Here is a 21,929-nt window from a genome sequence, read left to right as displayed (position 1 = left end):
CAAGTGCATTTCTTGAGAAAACCGGAAACACACACCAGTGAGCCATAACTCTGACAGCCTAAAGAAACTCCTGCTATAAAGCTAAAATGACAATGGAAGTCACGATTCAGCTTCTCCTTTTGACAGCAATGGCCATGGGCTGATACAGTATCTGAACTTTACCTGCAGCTCAGAATTCTACTTCCCTATTTCTGCTTACAACCCATGAATCATTCACTGTTTAAGGACCTTTTGAATAGAAGCTCCCTAAGGCAAACAATGCCTCCTCCCCTATGTGCTCTGAAAGCACCAGAAACACCCTAATATATTAGCTCACTCAGCCACACCATGTAACATTACACTACAGCCTGAGGAAGCACCCACCAGGGAAGGTGAGAAAATTAAAACTCAAACAGGAAGAAGGGGCAAAAGATTACATACAAAAGAGAAAAATGAACACGCAAGGAAGCCCAAAGTACTCCTGTAAACTGTCCCAGGAGGCATTTTTTTTTTCCATTTTCGGGTTTTAACAAATAAGCTCTCACTCAGAAAATATAGCAAGTTTTTCACATCTTCTTAGAACTATGAGGGCTTTCCCATTATGTCTGCCTTGTCTTCCATTTTCCCTTCCCTCCCCAATCTGTCCTCTCTTCCCACTCCACCCACATCTCATTTCCTCTTCTACTTCCTGCTTGTTCCCTCTGCCACCAAGCCAGCGCTAGCACCAGAGCGGCAGGTCCAGCCAATCTGCAGAGAGCAACAGTGTTGTCATGCTTACTGCGCCGGCTGCTCACTCAGATACAAGTGTCCTGTTTGAACGTGCCACCAGTGCCACCAAATGAAATGCCACTAAGAACGTATTAATGAGCCAAGGGTAAGAGAGGGGGCCTCTAACTGGGATTGTGAAGAGACAAAACAAATGCCCAATTATTTATTCTTTAAAATACTGTAATTTACAATTTAAAAAAAAATTCTAAAAACAAAACCCTTAGATTGTGGTGATGGTTATACGACTCTAAAGTTACTGAGAAGTATTGAACCATACACTTAAAATTAGTGAATTTTATGGTGTGTAAATTATACCTCAGTAAAAATAATTAAAAAAAAAAAAAACCAGTGACTTAAGTAATACAAACATGGTTGCAGGGGAATGGGCCAGTAAAATGAAATTCTGTACATTAAATCACTTGCCTTACTTCCATCATCATAAAATTATTTTTGGCATTTGTTCAGAAAAAGTATTAACATTTTTTTCTATAAGAAACTAAAATAATACAAGCTCGTAAGTCCAACAAAGTCTGCTAAAAAACAGACCTTAACAAACCAGTAGTATGTCTATAGTAGCTGTTTAATGCATATTTCTCAGAGGGTATTATGATGAGAACACCTGTCATGCCAATGTACAGCAACAGATGCAGTACTTCTAATAAAAAGCAGTAACAAAAAGTTACAGCACACCTTAGAATTTTAAAAAAACATAAAACAAAAACAAAAGAACTCCCCTAAGGAATAAATGAAACAAAAAGACAAAATGTTGATTATTGTCGATGTTTAGTATGGGTACCTGTAGGTTCAGTATATTCTCCCTCTACTTTTAAAGTATGCTTCAAACTTTTATAAATTAAAATTTTAAAAAAACATTAAAAAAATACTCCCCGTATTGACTGGGGTAGTAAAGGAGTATAAGGGTAGAGATAGATACAAAATGAAATAAAATGAGCTAGGATTCTCATAATGAACATTAATTAAAGTCTCCAACATGTGGCGAGGTGAAAGTAAGACCAATGGCCCTGCTTCTCACACGAAGAACTCATATACAGAGCACGTCTTAGAGGAATACAGGACAAAACACAGAGAGAAGTTTTAGGAGGAAATGCCCAGCACACTTCCCAGGGCATCTGGGAAGCCTTTGTGTTTTTTTCATCCATTCATTCTAATATTTATTAAACACCTACTATGCACCAAACACTGTGGTAGGGAGACACTGTGGTTAGAGTAAGGAACAAGAACCAGTCTTTGATCTCATAGAATTTAAACTCTATCAAGGAAAACAGTCAGTGAATTAATGCTCAAAAGGCTCTATAATTACAACTGGAGGATAACTTCCATAAGAAAATTACAGGATGCTATGCAATCATTTATCAGGGAAATATCTTAAACTAATCTTGGGGCTAGGGGAAGATTCCCTTAGGAAGCTGACCTGACAACTGAGACCTGAAGGATTTGCAGGAATTCTGCAGATGAAGAATGAGGAGAAAAGAATTCCAGGCAGAGGGAAGAGAACTGGGTAGGGGCCTTAGAGGAAGAGCAAGAATGTCTGTGTGGCTGCAAGAGGTAGAGCAGGGAGGGGATGCAGCTGCAGACAAGCGGAGTAGAATTTCGTAGGGCCTTCCTGGGTATGACAAGACATAAGCAAGAACACTTTAAAGTAGAAAGGGTGTGCACACAAAGAAAAATAAAGGCAAATGGATGAAGACGTGAGTGTAGCACCGGAATGCTTTAAAGAACCAGGTATTAGTGGGAAATAAATTCTGGCAAGACAGAAGGAGGCCAAAAAGGGCTTTGCATGACATGCAAAAAAGTTGGACTTTATCCTGGTAGGAAATGAGATGTTATTAAAAATTTTTAAGCAGCTGTGTGCTGTCAGTTCTGCATTTGAGTAAGATGGATCTGGGAAAAGTAAAGAAGGTGGATGGCAGAGAGGTAAACCAGGTTGAAGGGTGAACAGTTAGAGGGCTGCAATATTCTAGAGTGAAAGATACTTAGGCCCGAACTTGGATCAAATGCTCTTTCGGCTAATAGGAGCCATTAGCCACATGTACTTAAGAAGCCACTCATAGAAATTCAGAACTGGAAAAGGCCTTTAGAGATCATGAGACCCAGATACCACAGTACCGCAGGCACTATTAACAATCAACCAACCAACCCACAAAAGACTCTCCCTATCTCCAAAAGCATGCAGATTTCTAAACGCTGTCTGGGCCGAGCAGATTGGGATGGTGGAACTACAGTACCAACCACAACCCAAAGGCCACTGATCCACTGAATGAATCTCCTCTGTCACACCCTAACCAGTTTCTCCTTGAGCACCTCCTGTGAAAGGGAATTCACTACCTCATGGACAAGCTTTTTCCATTTTGGGATAATGAGCCCTAATACTAAGTTGAAATCTACCCTGTCATAAATTCTTTCCCACTGGACCCAGTTTTGTCTCTAAATTCTCCTCCATTGACTGACACTCAAAGTATATGAAAATGGCATAATGCATGTTCTCAATTTTATCTCTTCCAGGTTAACCATCCTCAGGCCACTCAACAATTTCTCTGTGTCATGGGCTCTAGCCCACTCGTCCATCCTTCTGGCTAGTCTCCTTGTAGTGCACAATGTGTCTAGAACACAATACTCCAGGTATGGCCAAGCAGATCAAATTCAAGTGAAAGTGTCATTCCATGTCTGCTAAGTCAGGCTAAAAAATCCCACTAAAAGCCTTTTTCAGCAACTCTATTAAATTTACTGGTACAAATCAACTTTAAATTTAACCCAATCTCCCCAAATCAGCCTTTCCTATACAGTATTCAAAGAAATGTTAATTTGATACAGTTTGCATATTTGTCCCAGTTCAAATCTCACATTGAATTGTAATTCCCAATGCTGGAGGTGGGGCCTGGTGGGAGATGTCTGGGTCATGGGGGTGAATCTCTCATGGCCTGATGTTGTCTTCACAATAGAGTGAGTTCTCACAAAATCTAGTCCTTAAAAAGTGTGACACCTCCCCTCTCAATCTCTCTCTCCCTTCTTTTCTGCTTTCACCATGTGATATGCCTGCTCCCACTTCGCCTTCCACCATGAGTAAAAAAAGCTCCCTGAGTCTTCCCCAAAAGCCAAGTAACGTTGGTGCCATGCTTGTGCAGCCTACAGAACCATGAGCCAATAAAGCCTTTTCTTTATAAATTACCCAGTCTCAGATATTTCTTTATAGCAATGCAAGAACAGCCTAACACAGTCACACAAGAAATTAAGTATTACTTTAGATATTCCTTAAACACATACATACACATACACGAACACAGCTTTAATTTGGCACATACCTGGAGGTTGGTAAACTGCAGGTAATCTCAGCACCACAAAGCTTAGAGAGGGTAAATATGTATACCTGGCTTCCCAAACAATTTTAGTTGTGGAACATGGGATTAAAACTCTCAGGAGCACACTACTGACTGCCTACCTGGCCTTGCCTTCTCCACTCTCACTTACATGGGGACAAGGCATTCTTCACAGATAGGTAAGCTCTACAAATTCACTGCTGTCCAACAGAACTTTGGGCAATGTTGGAAATGTTCTGTATCTGTGCTAATAATATGACAGCCACTAGCCACATATGGGAGAATACTGGGCACTTGAGATGTAGCTAGAGTAACTAAGAAACTGAACTTTTAATTTTATTCAGCTTTTCATAGCTACTACTGTATTGCACAATGCAGCTCTACTCAAGGTACCTTCAAACTTAGCTCCACTAATAATAATCTAATCACTACCTAACTAAAAGTCAAATAAATGAGTCAGTTCCCAAACACTCATTAATTTGTTGAGACATACAAATAAAGGTTGTCATAGCTGCCTTTGGATAAAACCCCACATTTAAACCACAGGAAAGAAAGTTCTACCTCCCGAGAATCATCTTTCACTTCCTGAGGTCAAACAGGCCATGACGCCACTAGATGAATCTCACCAAGCAGCCACTTGTCACCAAAACACATGGTCAGGTACAGCAAGCCAATCAGTCAACCACGGAACGTGGGACAGAATTACGCTCTCTGATGACCCATTCGGTATTATGAGAAAATACACGTATTTTAAATGAAAAGTTACCCATGCCCACAACCTAATGTGAAAGTCAGAAAACTGGACCAAATCCCCAGAAGCCCCAATCCGTGTCTATTATTCATTTTAGGACATTCTTCCGATATACGGCACTGTCACAACATATCACCAAGACGGACAAAATGGCTCCGACCGGGAAGCAGATGTACCCTGTGCAGGCTGCTGGCACTTACGCGAGCACTCTCTAAAGATGGTCTTAGGGCTGGCACTGCATGCTTGCCAGGGGATCTCTGCAATGTTAACCATGCTCTCCTATACCAAACCCGTTATCACAAGTCATTGATTCCTTACAACGTTAATAAGCACTAAGACAAGTTAACCTGGCACAATTGTAAGGCGATAACACTGCCACCAGTGCATATAACCACTGCATTTTCTTCATTTCCTCCCGAAGGCACAATATGAAAGTGACTGATCACATTTTTCAACTTTCATTTCACAATTATTCTATACATGCAAAATGTGGCTCCAAGTAATTCAGTACCATATTAACCCAGGTGCCCAAGTAAACAGCATCTGAGATATACCCATATATCATAATGTAGTAGAAGGGGTTTGTTTTCCATCAAATTACATGGACCAAATTTATGGCATGTCCAAAACAGGAGTTTATGTATCGTTTGATATGACTAGCTTTTCCAGCCTATTGGACTCGTAATTCAAACTCATACTATCACTATTATGTAACTGACTATTATTTTCTGCCATATAAATGCAATGGACAGTGCCCAAATGCTAGTTGGTACTATGTGTTAGAAAAACTAACAGGGCGATACAAACCAAGTTTTAAGTTAAAATTAAACTCGCACCAGAGAGCATTCAGGTTGGTATGGAAGTTCCCTTTTCCCTAGGTAAACATAAGCATAAAAATGGAAGGTTTCCATTTTTAGGTCCTAATTTCCCTTTTATATTCTAAATAGTTTAACGATCAGAGAACTATTGTTAAATATTGTAAAAAGAATAATGTCTTCTTTGTTTCATTTGTTAAACCAATATTTTCTTACAATAACTGATGCAAGGGAAAAACAACTCTGTCCATGGGCAAGCGCAGCCCCCGGTGTGCTCCTCATCGTCTCTGTGAGGACTGGGCTGCAGGGCTCCACCACCAGCCTCTAAGCAGCTTGGCTTTTGTTTCAACTCAAAAAACCACCACCACCACCGAAAAAACAGTCATAGAATTACAGGAGTGGAGAAGGAGGAAAATGTCCATCCTCCTTGGCACCCAATGATAGAAACAAGTCTGCTAATAACAAGGTTAAAAATGAATGCCATTTCTCTAAAGGTAACAACGACTACGAGTTTAATAAATGAGAATAAGGAAGCCACTGGTCACAAGAAACTCAAATACAGACAGCCCACAGAGGCCATACCGTTCATGTAGGTTCTTTTCCATCCCCTGTGAATGTATGAATGTATGATGGGTGACTCTTCTCCAACATTTGAATGGTAAGTAAGAAACTTCTATAACAAGAACTACGCATTATTTTATATCTTATATAACTGAAAAACATGAGATGTGCTAATTACATAGTCAAAGCTACAGTTTATTATGTAAAGATAAACCATTAGCAGTAACAATAATAATAGCCATAATTTTTATTTTGTGCATAGTATTATGTCTGGAAGCAAGTGACAGTTGTCCCCCAATATCCCTTCTCTTACACTGGTATAAGTTTTAGGGGGGCATAATGGTCACTCAGCTAAGACTACATTTCCGTATCTCCCTTACAACTATCTGTGGGCAGGTAACTAAGTGCTGGCCACTGTAAAGAGGGCAACCTTAAAAGGATATAACTTGCCCATTCCTTTCTCTTTCCTACTGGCTGAGGCTAGGGCAAGACACAATGGTGCTAGGATGATGAACGCCAATATAAAAGGAACCAAATTCACAATATCGTGGAGTCACCAAATTAGCTGCAGATGGCTTCGCTGCCAACTGTCACTATTACCTGAGAGAGAAAGAAGCTTTTTTTTTTTTCTTGAAAAAACCACTGTTCCTTTAATCTCTGTTAAAGCAGCCAAACATTCAGTGAGGTCCTTTCACACTATCACGAATCCTCATATAACAATCCTACAGTACAGGTATCCCATTACACTGAGAAGCAAACTGCAGCCCAGAAAAGCTAAGTATTTTGCTCAACATTGTAAAGAAAGCAAGTGGCTGAGCCAAGATTTAGTCCTGGGTCTGGCTGACCTCCAGCTTTTATCACATTGCCTCTTGCCTAACATGGCTCTTCCAATGAATGTGCTCCTTGTTACTGAAGCAACAAGTTTCTGAAAAATACAACTGTACCCTGGAGAATGATTTTCAACTATAACATAATAAACTTTTCACCTACTGACCTAATGCTTTTCAAGGGTTTGAGGTTCTCAAAGATCTTAAGAACACCTTGTGGATCACTGTGAAACATACACTAGCCTAAAAGTGATCCTTATAGGGATCCTTACAGTGCAGAAAACACAACTATCCTCCAACAGGTCCTCAACTAAGTGCACCGTATTTCCTGCTTAATCTAATACGTTAAGACAAATACCTACTGGTTTACTAAAAAAATAAAATATTCCCTTCCTCCTGAAAGACAATCTGTTGGAGCTAAATGTCCATTGTTGGAAGCAGCTACTGGAACTGCAAGGCCTAGCTAACTCCACAGGAAGACTGCCAGCCAGCTTGTTTTGAAATATTACCTTGAACTCTTCCCAGTTTTTACTAAGTCATTCCTTTCCAAATGTCTAAGGACCCAAAATAACCTGAAATAGAATCTATTTCCCTGGAAGTAAAATAGGAAAAGAGTGGGTGGGGAAAGGGCATTCCCTATGCCAAATCTGTTACATTTTGATACATACAATACACATTGTAAAGGTGGGCTGACTCTCCTTATTCTATAGGAATACTAAAGCTTAGAGAGATCAACTTTGCAATGCAAAGCTAGTGCAGAGGGAGACCTAGCCCAATTCTAAATTAGCAGAAATGCTGTCCCTTACTGCCAGGGTGTAACAGTGATGCAGTTTTCAGTCCACCTTAGACTCTCTTAGATATGTTCCTGGAATTGGGGGGTGGAGGAGGAGCTGTTACTGGGACACTGGAAGCAATACAATATTTATTGGCAATCCTCAGTTTTACTAAGGACCCACTGAGGCCTAACGATCTATAAGCTATATCTCAAAATTGCCAATGGAAACAAACAAAAACACAGATTTTTAGCTAGTTCAGGGCCCTGGATTCACTTTTAATTTTCATTTTTTCTTCTATAAGGGCATTAGAGAGGAAGATAATCAATTCACATTCTTCCCAAATGCAATGATTAGAAAAGGGAGGAGAGTTGGTTCTAGGTCCTCCCAAGAGAAAACAGAGCTCCACTGCTGCTACTGTAGTTAATACTACTAGTCAATGGCAGTAGGTGATTACTATGTGCTAAGCTACCCGGGTATAATCCCAAGTAATCTTCACAGACACTGGATGTGTTTCACGCTATGATTAACTTCATCATACAGATGAGGAAACTGAGGCTTAGAAAGGCAAATCACTTGCTAAAGGTCACCCAGCTTAGCCCGGTTAGAGTAAACCACACGATTTGTAATAGGGAGGCCAGGACCCAGATCCAACTGTCATCATCCTGGCATCTCTTGTTTATGGAACTGCCAACTCAGAGTTGATATTTATAGTTCTTCCCCTGCAAATGAGACCGAAATAGGGAAAGGAAAGAGCTTCCCATTTACCACCTTGAGATTGCTTTTTGAAGAAGAAAGTTGAGGCTTATCCATTCCTAAAAGCTGAAAAGTGAAGTGAGAGAAAAGAGCAGCATGGGACAGACGAGGGTTCACAAGGTTTTTCTAAATTCTGATACTGAGAATCTTGTGACGTTCTATGAACTCCAAGTGATGGGTACTCCCTTTTCCTGACAGGAGCTGGCAGTATCTTTGTCAAATGCTTGTACCTCTGGAAGCAGCTGTACGTGAGTGCAACAGCACATCATTAAAGAATATGTTGGCTCTAATATTTTTAAATGTCTTTGTAAACTCTAATAGGAAAATATTTTTCTGTGATTTTTATACACAGACACACTTCAAGTACTTCTGAACTACAATTATACAACTCATTTCTAAAAAGGAAAAGTCTTGAAGTTAAAGCTAAATTTATTTCATAGTTATCATTCAGTACTATATAATTTTTTTAAGTTTAAAAAAATGTGGTAAACCAGACGCAAGCAATATTAAGCAGGTATATTAATCAACACATGGGGGCTAAATTAAAAAGAAACTTCATCTAACAGTATGTAAATATACCCCTTGTTCCCATCAAAGTCCAAAAAGCCTGACTTCAGATGTTCACAATTGCTCCAGCCACTGTTTGGTTAGCTTGTGCACTACTCTTCAGGAATTGTTTTGCTGTTTTCTAAATATGATCATTTAATTTTTAAATAAAAACATTTTAAAATAAAGTCTAATGCAGCAGCTGCCGTTTTGGCAGCGAGACTGTCACACAGAGAGCCGGTGTTAAAAGATCAGATTAAGAGCCTTCAGTCCTGGCACAGAGTGATGCTCACAGCCATGCAAGAGTGATTTTCCATGCCTCTGAAGAGACAGGAAATAGAATTCATCTTCCTCTAATAACCTGCTCCTCCCCTCCCTCCAGATTATGGTCCATCTGGCTTCAGGGCAGAAGCAAAGAGTCCAATGCTCACAGAATGCACAGAAGAAGAAACAAGGTGGACGATGTTCAGATAAAAAAACATCAGAGATGCCCTGATTTGAAGGAAACAAACATGTTTGTGCTCACACAATAAAAGATATACACATACCTTAGGAAACTAGAAAAAGATGAGCAAATTAAATCTAAAGTAAGCAAAAGAAAATATATACACAGAACTGGCATTTAGAAAATCATGGCATAGATCAAGGGTGTCCAATCTTTTGGATTCCCTGGGCCCCACTGGAAGAAGAAATCACACAAACATCCCATTTTATGTGGGCTACACATAAAGTACACCAACGATAACTGATGAGCTTAAAAAAAATTGCAAAGAAAAATCTCATAATGTTTTAAGAAAGTTTACAAATTTGTGTTGGGCCACATTCAAAGCTATCCTGGGCCACAAGTGGCCCACAGGCCCTGGGGTTGGACAAGCTCGGCATAAATCATTATCATGAGTCAAGGATTTCAACCAAGAAATGTCAAAGTATTTGGGAAATAAATAGTTCAGTGGTATGACAACAGTTAAGTATGACACTTTTCTTCCCAGACTAGAGCAAATGAGTTGTAGTATCTTCCCATGGCTTTCATCTACAGGTATAACTCCCTAAGACAATTAATTTCAGTCCAGTCTTGCTCAGCACCACTACCATTATACATTCTGTTCCCACTGGGCCTGCTCACACAACATAATTCATGTGGGAAAACAACTCATTGTCAAATCAGCTTCATCGACATCCCTAAGACAACCTTCCACTTCTGAACACAACCCACAGATCCTGCAGAAATGTGATGAGACCAAAGCCGTACCAGTGATCATACTCAGGGGTCTGTGCCTACAGAGGCCCAAAGTCTAATACCACCCCAGCGATAATTCCAACTTTTCCCTGTCACCTTAGAACATGACATCCTAGCCTGGTTACAGCTCTGTGGGTCACACATTCTTTCCATTCTCCATCCCCATAAAGCAGAGCTGCTTGAAGTAAAAAATACACACTAGTCTGGATCAGGCAGGGAGCAGTCAGGCTTCCAAAAGAAATGCAAATGCACCCCTTGACTCTCATTCACTAAGCCATCTAATCTAGTCATAAGCAAATCTTAAGTAAAAACAGGCAAATGGGGATATGACTGGTGGTAGGTTTTGTGGTTACAGCTAAAGGAGGAGAAAAGACAACATATCCTTTGTTTATCAAGACCCAAAAGAGCATGTGAATTCAGAGTGTCAACAAGACTTGTGAATAGGAGTGCCCCTCCCCAGTATATACCTATGAAGGGTACCCACAGTTACTCAAGTCTAACCCAGTTCAGACCAAGGAAAAAAATCATATATAGCAACCTGCATATCTATAATACACGTGCTCAAATACTGGCCACACAACATCGGCACAGCCCCGCTGGCAGGCAGGTGAATGAACCTCTCTCCTGAAAAGCAGTGACCCAACACTTACAGAACAGCTGAAAGGCAGGAAGAACAGAGCCTCTGTGCCTTCTCAGCCCAAGGCACAAAGTATTGCGTATTGCGGCTAAAGACATGCAGCTATTTCATTAGCTCCTTCCTTCTTAAAGTGGATCTTACCTGAGCAAATGAAGGCATTCAGTAATCCAGAAGCAAAAAATTATCTTTTTCCAGTATTCTCACTTCAACTTTTATAACTACCAAAAGCAAGCAGGGAGAGAAAAAAAAAAGCCACAAGGAAGCCAACAAGCACTAGAAATGCATCACTTTATTTCAACCTGTGCCTGTTTGCTGACAGCATGCACTTCCCCGGAGGACAGCAAGAGAACTAGTGAGCCGCATGCCGGGCCTTAGCAATGTGCTAAGCCTACCATCACCAAAGCCTAATTTTGAGAAAAGTGGCACTCAGAGAAACGAGTTCATTGAGTTCATCTTGCAGATCTTTTCCCAAAAGCACAATAATATAAAGACTTAATCAGGTAACAAGAAGTAAATGTTTAAAAGTGGCTAGCCAAAAGCTTCATTAGTTTGTTTATTACATAAAGTCTTTCCATTTGATATGTCTTCTGCCAATTCTTAATGCCCAATGACAATAGTACAGAGTAAGCTCCTGTTTTCCTGGTAACTTTTCAGTCTACCCTATTAGGTACCATTATGACAAACAAGCATAATTCTGAGCAACACTACAAAGATAGCAAAATATTTTAACGACTGAATTTTGCTTAGCCCAACTAGAAAATATTCCATTACATAAACACATTTAAATCATATTCCACAGAAAGTTATTAAGGTATACAAGTTGGAGTGAGAACACTGTCTCTTAGAAATGAAAATAAAATACAAACACGAAGAGACTGGCAAGGCCAGAGAGTCAGTTCTACAATCCCTTTTCTGCAAAACCACTAAAATGGCAACTTCTAGTCCAGTGCCTAAAATCAACTACCTTACCTCTTGGGACAGGAAAGGAATGACTTGTGCACAGATAGCGTTCAGCCTCTTGACAATCTCTGCCTGCAAAAAATAAGGGAAAGGAAAGCAATAAAGAGAACAGTCAGCTGGTTACAGATTCCCGAAATATTAACAGGATGATATTAAAACATACTTTATAATTTGGCTGGCATATTTCCTAAGGAAGAGGAAAACCATCTCATCAGCAAGCCCATTAAAAGGAAGCAATGACAACAGTGCCACATTAACAGCACAATTTATTAACCAGCATTCATCTTAACAAGTTAACCTTCAAGCATCAGGGCAATATAAAATGGAATTTAATTTCCATGACTGGAAATCAGTTTTCAACAGCCTTCACCAGGACCCTTGCTCATACTAACATTTTTCATAAAACCTGCAGTCTTCTAACTCTTAAGAATTTAGATAAGTAAAGATCCATTCTTTCCTACATCTCAACTCCTTCAATTAGCAACTCATTGCATTTCTATACTTGTGGCCTTTGCTTTAAAAACACTGGTGCTGTGATTTTAAACTCAAGACCCTGAACTTCTGAAACAGCAGCACCCAACCAACCCAAAAAAGTTGGTTAATTCAGATTCTTATAAATTCTTGGAGAATGAAATGTTTTCTTCAACCATAAAAATTTCCAAATGTGTCCTACCAGGGTTTTCAGTGTACAGAGGTTGAGATACGCTAAAATCTTATTACACTTAGCAGAAAGCAATCTGTATGTATCTGGAAACTATCCTTGGGAACTTTTTTTTTTTTTTCCTGTGGATATGCAAAAGTCCCAACAATGTCAGAGAACAGTCTATTCTCTAATAATTTTTAGAAGTACAGACATTTTAAACCAATAAGATGCTACTGTAAGTTAAGAAAAACAAAAAAACAAAACAAAAAAAAACCACTACCTGTTTTCTTTAAAAAGTTACCCACGGCTTTACCAATGTTTATCTTAATTTGTATTTTCAGACGGTGCTTTGTATATTCTGTGATGTATAAATACATAGTTTTTTTAATACACATACATACAAAATAGTTTATATTTTAATGATGGAATGGAGGAAAGACAGCTAAGAAGAATTGAAAGACAGAAAATGTAAAGCAATTACTATCCCTAAGACGTTCTTAAATTCCATCCAGCGTCAGTTCCTCATTTTATGAGAGGCCCAAAATGCCTTTTCTTGCCAAGTCATTACCAGAATGACAGTGACACTCTACTTGTGCAATCTAGGCTTCCTTCTTTCATCAGCAACCCTTCTAACTGTGTAGCTATGCAATCTTTTAAATGTCAGCACCTTAAAAACTTTGCCAGCCAAAAGAAAACACAAATTCACCATGAAGTTTCAAACCTAAGCTTTCCATTCCAGCCTGCATTCCTAACAAGATGGACAAAAACCCAGCACCAATAAGCGGCAGTGAATAAGGACCCAACTGTGCTGACCTGATTTAATTTACTGCACTGGCCCCATGGAGCATTTAGCCATCCTTTAAGCATGCTTAAGCCACCATGAAGAGCTGCAATGGGAATCACCAAACCACTCTCCACCTGGACGAACATACCACAGTGGTTATGGGGTGAAATTCCAGGGTGAGCTAAGAAAATAAAGTAGCATTCACCAGGCTGAAAGTACTGCGTCTCAAAGGCATTTGGTTGTTAAGCTTTTTGCAGGGAGAGGTGGAGGGGGAGAGAATAAAAGATAATGAGACACTTTGGGGCAGACCAAACTGATGATTCTAATGCTTAGAACCATCTGCCAAGCATATTTTCTTCATTATGTTGTTTACATAAATAAAATAGTCCCTTGCTAGGAGGGCTGAAAAATGTGTGGGCACATAAGAAAACTGAGTTCTTTAGTTTGCCTACATAATCTAGACAATAAAAACTACTCTAAGGAAACTTATTCATCTGGTGAAATAAAATTTTGGACCTAGGCTGTATTAAGTCTGAGCAACTTTTTTTTTTTTTAATTCTACATTTTCTTAAAAATAAATGTAAAAAGGAGACGAGTCTTTTTACTAATCACGTAGGTTAACACACACACAACAGAAACGGGAGGGTAAAAACCTTCCAGACTTTTGTTAAAGGTCTCCTTTTGTTTAAAAGACTTCTTAATTTCTTTAAGTTGTCATGCCAATGGATTTTCATGGTCAGGCTAATTGGCAGTTGGGGGGTGGGATGTGTGTGTGATTTCATAAAATTAAGCAGGTCATTCTTCACTTTGAAAGCTAAAGTTGCCTCGGAAACACTGCTGCTCCCATGGTCATCTAATTTTGCCTCTTTTGTCCCATAGGACCCAGCTTTAGGGAGGCATCATTTATTTACAGGCCTTTCCACTGGGCTTCAGCGATCAGCCAATAACACTGTGGACACACACTTCTAATGGCCTATGTTTTGAAACTGAGTCTAATATAATGGCGTGGGGCCCAAACTCCTTTTCCAGCACAGCCATTAAAGGATGTAGGTTATTGCTGTTGTCACCATTGATATTTGTCATTGTAATGTAATTAGGGCCCTAAAATGATGCATTACAGCCCTTGGCACAGCTTCTATTAAAATCTTTTCTTCTGCTCACTGAACTGCGACCTGCTTTCTGATGAATAACAGACAGACAGCTTTAGGGTAAGGAGCAGATTCATCAAAGAAGTATTTTTCAGCTTTGGGGAAAGAAGGGAAAAAAGGCAACCTAGGAGGAAAAGCAATAGGGGAGGAAAAACCACAACACACATTTGAATTTCATCTGACCACTTGAAATTCTGATTGCATCTGATGAATCTTGCTTAGACAATATATTCCCAGTATTTGAATCACATGGTTAATCAGGGCTCTAATCTGCTATCCATCAGGCTATGCCAGTACTGTTAGCTTCCAATCAAATTTATAGGTGATGGGGGTCATGCATCCCTGAGCCAGTACATTCACAGATAGCCCATTTAAACAGGCAGGGATTCTGAAATATTGCTGTTAGGGTTACTAGATATTATAATGGTATTTGATGCTTTATGGACACTGCTCAACTATTGCCTTTAGATGCCCATGATATTCCAAAATAGCATTAATAGCACCAATAAAAGGACAATTGTTCATGTCAAAATGTTAACAAAAAGATCGTACAGGCAGTCACACTTTGTCAAACACATTAACAATTTCTGACAATTCCATTATACCTTCCCTATCAAGATATTCACTTAAAAACCAATAAAGGTTGCAGATGTATTTTCCTGCCCTCAACTCACTACCATTCTATTTCCTCTCTCTCAAAATTTCCCACCTTTACACGATTCTCCAACAACAACAAAAAATCAATAAAATAAAAGTGATCACCATCCCTGCTAAAGAAAACCTTGGTTTGGGTAAAATATCTCAGAAAAACGTAATGACAAAAAAGGCATTCTATGAAAATCCCTTGGCTATGCACTCAACACCTGACATGTGAATGTCAACAGGCTAACTCTACAGTACTGATGGACAAGTGGCCTAGGAGCATGACCAGGTAGTAACAAAACAGGGAAACACAGAAAAGAATATTTTATATTTTATTTCTTCATACTCCAACACTCAAGAATCACTGGAAAATGTATCAACTATCTTACATCATGGGAAAGTGATGTCATACATTGAAAAGAAAGCTGTAACTCAATCACTAGGTTAAAAAGTAACAAATACTAAAGCACACAATACCAAATACATATTTCCCTTATCACGTAACAAATTTTACTAATCATTTAAGAGACAAAAACTTAGTTGACCCTATACTTGAATTTAACTACATTCCCTGAAATAGATCTGATACAATAATCTGATTTTTATTTGGATCATTTTCAGCCTATATGATTTCCTTAAAGAGACACAAATCTTATTTTAAAAACATAATAAACTTGGGTGAAAGTACCAATAGCTTTATTTTACTAATCAAAGGGATATATCAAAAGCAATTGTTGATTTTAAAAATTGTTTCATGCGTTTGTCTCTCATCAAAATAGGAACAACATTACTACGTATGTATTGTTGAAATAAAACAGAATAACAAAGTGTTAATAGGAAACCATTTCAGCAGCTAACTTAAAGCAATTACAGTTTTGGGAAACATTCCTGAAGAAAAACATTTTACCATTAGTTTTCAACACAGCAGTTTCTTGCCAAAATTTTTTAAAAGATGAATCTGTTTATTTTATTAAATGTTTATCAAGAACATACATTCATCCACTTTTATATCAACATTTTTATAAAGGTGACAAATAAGTCCTATTTACCCTGACTGAAATGCTTTTTGGAATAAACACAAATAAATCTTGCAACCCTATCACTTCACTTCACCACTAGAGAACAAAGACTGCAATTCTTTAAAATTTCAATCAGAAAATATCTTGATTTGTTCCAAATTTTCTAAAGAAACTGTACAACTTCTGAAACTGATCTTGCCTGACCCTAGATTAAAAAGTCAGAGGACTAATGAGAAATTCTTTCTAACTTAAAATCCAGACTAAACGTAAGGAAAAATGTTCAAGTACTATTGCTCTAAACTGACAACTCCATTTTTACCTTATCAAAAATCAGTTTTACAAAAGTGTTAATAACATGTAACACATAAAACTAATCTTAGCTATTAACTCCTATTCAATATAGTGTTGGAAGTTCTGGCCAGGGCAATCAGGCAAGAGAAAGAAATGAAGGGTATTCAATTAGGAAAAGAGGAAGTCAAATTGTCTCTGTTTGCAGATGATAGGATTGTATATTTAGAAAACCCCATCGTCTCAGCCCAAAATTTCCTTAAGCTAATAAGCAACTTCAGCAAAGTCTCAGGAAACAAAATCGGTGTGCAAAAATCACAAGCATTCGTATACACCAATAATAGACAGACAGCCAAATCATGAGTGAATTCCTATTCACAATTACTACAAAGAGAATAAAATACATAGGACTCCAACTTACAAGGGATGTGAAGGACCTCCTCAAGGAGAACTACAAACCATTGCTCAACAAAATAAAAGAGGACACAAACAAATGAAAGAACATTCCATGTTCATGGATGGGAAGAATCACTATCGTGAAAATGGCCATACTGCCCAAGGAAATTTATAGATTCAATGTCATCCCCATCAAGCTACCAATGACTTTCTTCACAGAACTGGAAAAAACTACTTTAAAGTTCATATGGAACCAAAAAAGAGCCCGCATTGCCAAGACAATCCTAAGCAAAAAGAATAAAACTGCAGGTACCACGCTACCTGATTTCAAACTATACTACAAGGCTACAGTAACCAAAACAGCATGATACAGGTACCAAAACAGATATATAGACCAATGGAACAGAACAGAGCCCTCAGAAATAACACCACACATCTACAATCATCTGATCTTTGAGAAACCTGACAAAAACAAGCAATGGGAAAGGGATTCCCCATTTAATAAACGGTGCTGAGAAAACTGGCTAGCCATATGTAGAAAGCTGAAACTGGATCCTTTCCTTACACTGCATACAAAAATTAACTCAAGATGGATGAAAGACTTAAATTTAAGACCTAACACCATAAAAACCCCAGAAGAAACCCGAGGCAATACCATTCAGAACATAGGCATGGGCAAAGACTTCATGACTAAAACACCAGAAGCAATGGCAACAAAAGCCAAAATAGACCTCTAATTAAACTAAAGAGCTTCTACAAACCAAAAGAAACTATAATCAGAGTGAACAGGCAACCTACAGAATGGGAGAAAATATTTGCAATCTACCCATCTGACAAAGGGCTAATACCCAGAATCTACAAAGAACTTAAATTTACAAGAAAAAAACAACCCCATCTAAAAGTGGGCAAAGGATATGAACAGACACTTCTCAAAAGAAGACATTTATGCAGCCAGCAGACATATGAAAAAATGCTCATCATCACTGGTCATCAGAGAAATGCAAATCAAAACCACAGTGAGATACCATCTCACGCCAGTTAGAATGGGGATCATCAAAAACTCAGGAAACAACAGAGGCTGGAGACGATGTGAAGAAATAGGAAGGCTTTTACACTGTTGGTGAGAGTGTAAATTAGTTCAACCATCGTGGAAGACAATGTGGCAATTCCTCAAGGATCTAGAACCAGCAATACCATTTGACCCAGTGATCCCATTACTGGACACATGCACAAATATGTCTGTTGAGGCACTATTCACAAAAGCAAAGACTTGGAACCAACCCAAATGTCCATCAGTGATAGACTGGATTAAGAAAATGTGGCATCTATACATCATGGAATACTATGCAGCCGTAAAAAAGGACAAATTCATGTCCTTTGCAGAGACATGGATGAAACTGGAAACCATCATTCTAAGCAAACTATCACAAGAACAGAAAACCAAACACTGCATATTCTCACTCATAGGTGGAAGTTGAACAACGAGAACACATGGACACGGGGCGGTGGGGGGAACATTACACACTAGGGCCTGTTGGGGAGTTGGGGGCTGGGGGAGGGATAGCATTAGGAGAAATACCTAATGTAAATGACGAGTTGATGATTGCCGCAAACCAACATGGCACATGTATACATATGTAACAAGCCTGCACGTTGTGCAAACGTACCCTAGAAATTAAAGTATAGCTGGGTGCGGTGGCTCACGCCTGTAATCCCAGCACTTTGGGAGGCCGAGGCGGGCGGATCACCAGGTCAGGAGATCGAGACCATCCTGGCTAACACGGTGAAACCCGTCTCTACTAAAAATACAAAAAATTAGCCGAGCGTGGTGGTGCGTGCCTGTAGTCCCAGCTACTTGGAGGCTGAGGTAGGAGAATGGCGTGAACCTGGGAGGCGGAGCTTGCAGTGAGCCGAGATCGTGCCACTGCACTCCAGCCTGGGCGACAAAGCGAGACTCCGTCTCAAAAAAAAAAAAAAAAAAGAAAGAAATTAAAGTATAAAAAAAGAAAATAAAAATAAATAAAAAACACTGATCTTAGGTATTTAAAAAAAAAAAAAAAAAAAAAGCCTCACTGGAATAAAGCTTAAAGATTTAGACCGAAGATATTGTCAGTATTGCTAGCAAGCTGGTAAAACCACATGCCTAAGCTTTATTTGTTTGAGTGCTTATTTTGTTAAAAAAGAAAGAAAGAAAGAAAAAAAAACTACTACTGCTTAATAAAGCAATAAAACAAAGTGATAACGTTATAAGAATTGATTTAATAGGCCATCTATCAGTTTCCTAAAGGACTTTAAAACTAAGACTTGCTGTTTTTAAAAGCTCTGCCCATCCTACTTACTCCCATGAGAAAAGGATACTGTCTATAACAGGGTAGTCAATTTGTATCATCTTAAACGATGTGAAAGTGTCGATATTGAACCTTTTTTCACAACCCCCATACCTCCCTTCCACTGCTTCCCCCAGGGAGTTTAACCAAAACAATGATTTTACTAATGATGATACCACCAGCAATGTCAATGTGGTTTACATGTTGAACTCATATTTATGCTATTTTACTGCATGTTAAGTGTGCTTTAAAGTACCCTATGTGTGGTTCAGTTAACTGAATATTCTCAAATGTCCCATTTATTTGTCCTAACAAGATACATGGGGCTACTGTTTGTGTTGCTCACGTGGGAATACACAGAACAGAGTCCTTGAAGAGAATCAGGGTGTGCCTACATTTCATGGAACTATTCCAATCTATCCCCAGAGCTAAAGCTATATTTTACTGAAGCATTTTTACAATGGTAAAAAAAAAAAAAAAAAAAAAAAAAAAAAGCACCCTCTTTTTCCTCCCACCATGTGAGCTTTCTAGAGGTATATCTTTAAGAGAAATCCTAGATAGGTGCCTATCCACCTACATGCATCTTCTGGGCTCTAGTTACTGTGTTTAAATACTGCTATAAGGTTAAGAGTGATCGAGAGAGATAAATTATCAAGGTTGAGAATGACGATCATTGTGCCAGACGTCCAATTACTTGTACAAGGTCAAATCATTTCAGTTCTCAAGTCTGGAAAACACTGTAACCAATGTTACCACGGTTATACTCAGTTCCACCAGAGGGAGAGGCAGGGAAAATGGAAAGAAAGGATGGGAGGGAAAAGTGGGATGTCAGTGGGAGTAGGGAAAGAAAATTACTTTCTCTAGAGGGCTTACCTTCAGCCTGCACAGAACAAGGTGGAACCGGTCAGAGAACCTGATTACTCTGATTACTAAGACACCCAAGTTCTACGAATAGTTCTTTCCTCAGCCGGTGTGTCAGAGCAAGCCTTGCCAGCTGCCTGCTTTACATTTTACTTCTCTTCTCTCTCCCTCCCCTCCTCCTCTTCTTCCTCCTCCTCTTCTTCCTCCTCCTCCTTTTCTCTCTCTCTCTCACAACTTCCTCTTTCCTACTGACATAAATAAATGTACGGTTGTCTTTTAATGCTGATTTACAATTAACCTTTTCCATACTTAGCCACAGTAGAGGGAAGAAAATACTCCTTGTGCCCACAGTAAATGGAGATCATTCATCTTGATTTTTCCCAACATGGTATGTGTGATCAAAATGATGTGAGAAATACCTAAAGACAAAGGAATTTTGGATATAGGAATAAAACAAAACAAAACAAGACTAATCGTCCTTAGTTCTCATCAAGGATGCCTATCTCCAGGGAAAGAAGCCACCTTTTATACAGAGCGCCATGCTCTCTATTTTTTGGTCTTTCCTCTCAGGCGAGCCTAAAGCATCCTCGTCTGTTTACTTCTTTTCTCTGTTTTTCAAGAAACCTCCATCTATCTTGCATTTCTCAGTATTTTCTTTCCTCTTCTTCCAATTCTAGCATATGGCCTCTAGTGGTTTCTTCTCCCTCCTCCCAATTATATAAAATTTCAATTCTTTGAAGCTGTCACTACCAAAACATCCTTACAATCCCTTTGTTTTCTCACTATGAGTTGCCACTCCTATCAAAATCCAAGTTTTGGCCTTTTCCTGTTTACTGAGATACCGCTCTGCCATTACCCTTCCACTACACTTCCAGGTGCAGGCACAGTCAGCAAGTGAATAAATGGGCCCTGGCCTGGCTAGAGCAGAGGGCACAGCAAGGAACGAGGAGACAGTCCCTCTTCCTAGCATTTGTACTTGCTCCTCCCTCTACCTCACCTTCCCCAGATCTTCCCATGGCTCATCTCCACCCATCATTTAAGTCTCAGGACTTAATAGGAGACTCCCTCCAATGCCTTAATGGGAGACTCCCTCCAATGCCTTCACTTACCATCCTCAATTACTCCCTCTCCTCCCACATTCTGGCCCATTACAGTTTTGTCTTCTCCTGACAGCATTTGTAATCATCTGAAATTACCTCATATATATTTTTGTTTACATGGACTAGACTAGTGCTTCTCTAACTGTAATGCACATACTAATCACCTGGAAATGTTAAAATCCAAATTGGAAAAGGGCCTCAGAATCTACTTCTAACAAACTTTAAGGTGATGCTGAAAATGCTGATCCACAGACCAGACCCCTAGGAGTAAGGTTCTAAAGAATGTAGGCTCCATGGCAGATAGCCTTGTCGTACAGCCCCAGTGGCTGCTACGTCAAAGACACTCAATATGCTTTTGTTGAATAAATAGAAGAAACTACAGTTTAGGTGGTTAGAATCTCATGAATTCTTTTGCGGGCATGCTAAAATTGTTTGGGAATACAGACATACACAAGAGATATTGTGAATTCGGTTCCAGATCACGACAATAAAGTGAATGTTACAATAAAGCGAGTCACACAAATTTTTTGGTTTCCCAGTGCATGTGTGTACTACAGTACAGTACAAACATAACTTTTATAGTTTAAGTGTGAAGTAGCATTATGTCTTTAAAAAAAAAACATATATAGAACACCATAATTTAAAAATACTTTACTGATAGAAAATGCTAACCATCATCTGAGCTTTCAGTGAGCCATGATCTTTTTGCTGACAGAGGGTCTTCGCTCAATACTGACGGCTAATCAGGGAGGTGGTTGCTTAAAGTTGGAGGGCTA

The 21,929-nt window shown here is 39.1% G+C and overlaps 1 protein-coding gene across 16 annotated transcripts in view; it reads right to left on the bottom strand.

Annotated features, from left to right (window-relative positions):
• Positions 1–21,929, bottom strand: part of LOC706619 (transducin-like enhancer protein 4) — a 156,597-nt gene that overhangs the window by 103,502 nt on the left and 31,166 nt on the right. For all 16 annotated transcript variants that reach the window (XM_015117957.3, XM_001103112.5, XM_001103029.5 and 13 more), the window contains exon 5: positions 11,955–12,017. In XM_015117957.3, the coding sequence (XP_014973443.1) occupies positions 11,955–12,017 (63 nt within the window). The remainder of the gene's footprint in view (positions 1–11,954; positions 12,018–21,929) is intronic.

This window comes from Macaca mulatta, chromosome 15, assembly GCF_049350105.2.
Source record: "Macaca mulatta isolate MMU2019108-1 chromosome 15, T2T-MMU8v2.0, whole genome shotgun sequence".
Taxonomy (NCBI): domain Eukaryota; kingdom Metazoa; phylum Chordata; class Mammalia; order Primates; family Cercopithecidae; genus Macaca; species Macaca mulatta.
The sequence above is the reverse complement of the archived record's forward strand: the minus strand, read 5'-3'. Positions and strand labels throughout refer to the sequence as shown.